Raw genomic sequence first — 5,071 nt, forward strand, 5'->3', positions numbered from 1 at the left:
CAGGGGCTGGGCTATCCTCTGCAGGTGCTGCCAGCCACCCAACCAGCGTCCCTCCAGCTCCCACCACCACTTGGCACACGCAGCCTCTGTCCTTCAAGCCAACGGGACACTCAGTGGGTCTTGCCCTGGGTGCTGTCACCGTGGAGCAAACGCCAGTGACAGCATGGACCACAGAGCCATTGCTCCCCCAGGATGAGCACAGCACAGCAACAACATCCCCCAGCATAAGCAGGAGCTCTGCTGAGCCACGTAGTACTGCCATGCTGCTGTCCCAGGAGGTCATACTGGGGCTGGATGAGGCCACCTCTCCTTTGGCCACAGCTGCCAGCATCTCTCAGGACAGGCCCAGCCCCATGAAGATGGCAGCAGCCCCAGCCAGTCCCCTGGACACAGCCACAGAAGGAGCCTTTTCTTCTACCACCACTGGCACCAGCAAGGCTGCAGAGCCAGGGACAGGTACTTTACCCAACACTGGCCACAGTACCTCACAGGACCCTCCTGGGCCTCCCACTCAGCTGCCTCCAGCCCTTTTGTCCCAGCTTCCTGGTGAGGCTGTGCTGGGCACAGGAGAGACGCTTCCCCCCAGCCTCAGTGCAGCCCCGGGCACTGCTGGACATGGGCTGCCCGCAGACAACGCTGCCCACCAGCCCCAGGCCACCACACAAGCTGTGGGCACACTGGCTACAGTGATGGATGTCACAGCTGGAGAGCATATCCCACCTCTGGGAAGCACCACTACTGAGCTGGTGTCCATCAGGAATGAGGCCAGTACCAAAGCTACAGCAGGCACTGCCATTCCAGAGACCAAGGACACACCAGGGGGGCTCAGCATGAGTCTGTCCCCCCATGCAGCTCTCAAAGACCCTGCTGGTCCCTCTCCAAGGCCCTTTCCACACTCCATGGGCTGTCTGCTCCCTCAGTCCCTCTCAACAGGCCTTGGGACCAGCACAGCAGAGGCAGCCGCAGGCAGATCTCCTTCAACCACTCCCAGCATGGCCATGCCTTTGTCCCTCACGGGCACCACTGGAGCAAAGCCAGACAGGGCCCCTCAAGCTGCTGCTGCTGCACCACCACCTTCCATCGCTGCGTTTGGCATCGGGACTGTGCCAACCACCCATCCATCTTCCTTTGTTAGCAACACTCCAAGTAGTGAAGCAGGGATGGGATCAGCATCACTGGCCAGTGGCAGTGCCACCACAATGCCGGGGGACACGGAAGCCACCCTGCCTGTCCCTGCTGCTCACCCCAGCCACAGCCAGCCAGGTCCCACAGCAGGCTCAACAGCCCCAGGAACTGGTGTCACACCCAGATCTGCACTAACCTCAGTGCTCTGGGCTGGGCCCCAAATTGTGGAAGCTCCAGGGACAGAGATGCCATCACCCAACACTGCACCAGGCACTGGCAGAGCTGTATCAGATACCCCTGGGGGACCCAGGGCAGTCACTGTCCCCATGCCATCACAAGCAGGTATCTCCCCTCTCCTGGAAGGCAGAGCCAAGGTAGGGATGGCTCTGGAGGTGTCCCCATCCAGCATCCCCCAAGAGATGGCAGCAGTCACGTCCCCACTGTCCCCCGCTGCCCCACTGCAAGCAATGGGGGCTTCAGGTGACCCCCAGCCCAATGGCAGCACCACGGGGCAAGCAACAGGCATGGGGTTCCTGGAGGTGAGCACGGAGGAGAACCCAGGTGCCAGTGCAGCAGGGCCAGCTCCCAGCCACGTGATTGTCACTGCCAGGCCATCACCAGAGCCACCTGCCACTGAGAACAAGCCCACTGCTGGGATCACCTCGCTGGCTGTTGGCCACACAAATGTGTGGGAGGCCACAGCTGCACCCCAGATAGGTGCCACAGGCACCACTGCCCATGTGGACACCACCAGCTCTGAGAGCAGCACCAAGGGTGCTGCAGCCTCAGCCAGCAGCAGCAGCACCCGTGTCCCTGACTCCAACGCCAGTGGCACAAGCCTGGCCACCACGCCGGCCACCACACCATCCACCAGCATGTTCCCCAGCAGCACTAACCTGCCAACCACCTCCACAGGCTGGGACACCTTTGTGACCAGTGTCACCACAGCCATGCCCCCTGCCACAGCATGGGCCACCAGCACCAGCAGTGCCCCATCCCTTGCTGTGACACACAGCGAGATGAGCAGAGGTGGGCAGCCTGTCCCATCCCCAGCAGCACAAACCCCCATGCTGGAGACAACTCTTGGACCCTGGGGTGTCCCTGGTCCCAGCACTGCTGTTGCAGTGTCTGGTTCTCCCCTCCCCAGCCTGCACAGCCCAGCAGAGGAGGCCACAACAGCCCCCTTGTCCCTGCTTGGTGTTGGTGCCACTGGGGTGGCAGCAGCTGGACAGACTCCCACCGAGTCAGCTACAGGCACCACTTCCCCTGCATCCATCGGCTACCACGACATGGGACAAGCAGGGAGCACGTCACCTCCTGCCTTCCAGACATCTCCAGGGGCACCTGCCTGGAAAGAGAAAACAGCCATCAGCACAGGCAGCACCACAGCCACCACTGCAGGGAACAGCACTGCCACCACTGCAGACATCACCACGGCCATCATTGCAGGGAACATCTCTGCTACCACTGCCACCACCGCAGGCAGCACTACTGCCACCACTGCAGGGAACAGCACTGCCAACACTGCAGGGAACACCACGGCCATCACTGGAGGGTACATCACTGCCACCACTGCAGGGAACACTACTGCCATCACTGCCATCACTGCAGGCAGCACCACAGCCATCACTGCAGGGAACAGCACTGCCATCACTGCCACCACTGCAGGAGGCACCATGACAGGAGGCACCATGGCTATTGCATCCACAGCCCCAGTGAGCCCAGCCAAGGAGGTGGGAAGTCTCCCAGGCACCATGGCACCAGTGACACCACCAGCCACCACCAGCCCTGCCACCACCCTGTCTCACGCCTTTGGGACACAGCGAGGACCACCCACCGAACTGAGCACATCTGCCCACACCAGCACTGGGCACAGAACTCCTGCACCTGAGCCACAACCCACCCATGAGCTTATCAGTAAGAAGATTTTCTTTTTCCCAAGGACAGGAGTAGGAAAGGGGTTTTCAGCCAGTCAAGCATTGGGATGGATAAGGGTACACCTGGTCCAGGGTGTCTCATCTGCATTGCACATTGGGCTGCCAGATCAATGGGAAAAGGCAAAATAGGACATCTGAGAGCATCCCAAAAGTGGGTTGAAAATTGGGTTACAATCCATTAGAGCACAGGCACAGCATCCTGGCAAGCAGGTGGGTTTGTCCTGGCAGCAGGATGGATAAAGCAGACATTAATGATTTCACACCTTTTTCATTGATCTCCTGCCCATGGCAGAGCCAGCAACTTCACTCTACCCCTTTGGTGTGGAAGCAGGGGATCAAGAGTACGTCCGGAGGATGGTGGATTTCAACTCACCCCTGTTCAAGCCAGAAATTGGATTTCCCTTTGGGAAGTCACTGCGAGATGCTCTCTATGTGAGTGCCCCCTTTGGTGAGCACATAATGGATGTGCTGCCTTTTTGGTAAAAAATCCCCAAACATTGAAATGGAGCAGAAACCAAATTTCATCTGAATATCTTGTTTTTAACATTTAAAATGGCTGGTTTCTGCTCACCCATGGAGGCTAAAAGCTATCCCAGTCAGCAAATAACAAGTTCTTTTGGTTAGTTTACAGATAACGGACAGATCATTTTTCCACCCACGGACAACTATGTCCCAACCAACCCCAACCCCCCTCCCCGGGGCTTCACTGGCCGCGAGAGCTTGCCAATGGTGGCTGCCTTTTGGGATGATGCAGACTTTTCCAAGGGTGTTGGCACCACTTGGTACCAGGTGAGGGCCACCAGAGGTGTTCTGGCAGAATCCAGTTCCCAGCTCACTCATTTAATTCTCTCTCTTGCCATCTGGCAGGAGTACTCTACACTCAGCTCTACCCAAGACCCTGTTGTCCAAGATGTGGGAGCAAAGATTGAGAAATACCTAAAAATCCCTTATGTAGCAAAATGGACCTTGAAGGTGACGTGGGAGAAAGCTCCAGCGTACCCATCCCGGAGGGATGACACTCAGGTGAGCAGTGACACACCAGGTGACAGAGAGGAATGCTGGTGGCTGTTTCAAGCCTCAGTCTGCTCTGCAGGGAGAGCAGGGGAGGCTCTGGGAGCCCTAAGGAGGTGCCTTGTGTTTCTCCAGACGAGCACCTACCAGGCAGTGCTCAGCACCGACGGAAGCCGCTCCTTTGCCCTGCTGCTCTACCAGGACGGGGGGATGCGCTGGGACTACAGCAGGCTGCCTGCAGCCAACGTGCTCATCGGCTTCTCCAGGTGCTGCACGCCTCTCACTGCCTTTTGGGACAGCAGGGATTTGTTCCAGCACCGTGTTGAGACTGTCAGAGGCATTACCCCCCCAGGAGAGCCCAGCTCCCACTCCTGGAGCAGTCCTGCCCCATTTAAACCCTTTCTCTTGCTAACTGCAGCAGTTCCCACCGCAGCTGCTCTATGGAGGGAGGAGGAGGGTTGTGTTGGAAGGATGACCTCAAACCTCCTCTCTCCACACAGTGGCAATGGCTATGCCCAAAACAGCAAGCTGACTCAGGAGCCACCAGCTGTCAAGTACCGACCAGACCAGCACAGCAGCACCGGCTCCGGTATGGCACCAGGGGTCCTTGGGGAGGGTGGGGATGGAAGGAGCTGTGTGCTCTGTGCCAGGAGCACGTTCCTACACCCATCCCTGGAAGGTGATGGGCCAGCAAAGCCACTGGGCACCAGCTGGCCACCCAGAGCAGACTGTAGGTGTCTCACATTCTCCTGTGGCTTGCCACAGCCCCGCTGGCTCTAGAGGGAGCCTGGAGACCTCGTGTGAGGTCAGTGGCCAGGGACAGCTGTCCCACGGGATCCCTCAGCACAGGCAGAGACCCTGGCTGAGCAGTGTTGTTCTCTGGTTGCTCCCCCAGATGTGCGTGGGCTGTGGATTTACAGGCTGGACAGTCGCTCCCGGGTGAATTACAGGCTGCAGTGCCTGGCGTGGCTGGACACGGAGCCAGCGCCGGCCACCTG

The 5,071-nt window shown here is 58.9% G+C and overlaps 1 protein-coding gene across 1 annotated transcript in view; it reads left to right on the top strand.

The window, feature by feature from the left end:
* The first annotated feature begins 260 nt into the window (after nucleotides 1–260).
* The window catches only part of MUC4 (mucin 4, cell surface associated), a 12,559-nt gene continuing 7,748 nt past the window's right edge, over nucleotides 261–5,071 (top strand). The window contains 7 exon segments of the mRNA XM_031055421.1: nucleotides 261–456; nucleotides 3,355–3,494; nucleotides 3,687–3,851; nucleotides 3,930–4,085; nucleotides 4,209–4,339; nucleotides 4,574–4,662; nucleotides 4,969–5,071. The exon segment at nucleotides 4,969–5,071 is cut by the window's right edge and continues 66 nt beyond it. Coding sequence (XP_030911281.1) covers nucleotides 261–456; nucleotides 3,355–3,494; nucleotides 3,687–3,851; nucleotides 3,930–4,085; nucleotides 4,209–4,339; nucleotides 4,574–4,662; nucleotides 4,969–5,071 — 980 coding nt within the window.

The sequence above is a fragment of the Geospiza fortis genome, unplaced genomic scaffold (assembly GCF_000277835.1).
Source record: "Geospiza fortis unplaced genomic scaffold, GeoFor_1.0 scaffold172, whole genome shotgun sequence".
Lineage (NCBI taxonomy): Eukaryota > Metazoa > Chordata > Aves > Passeriformes > Thraupidae > Geospiza > Geospiza fortis.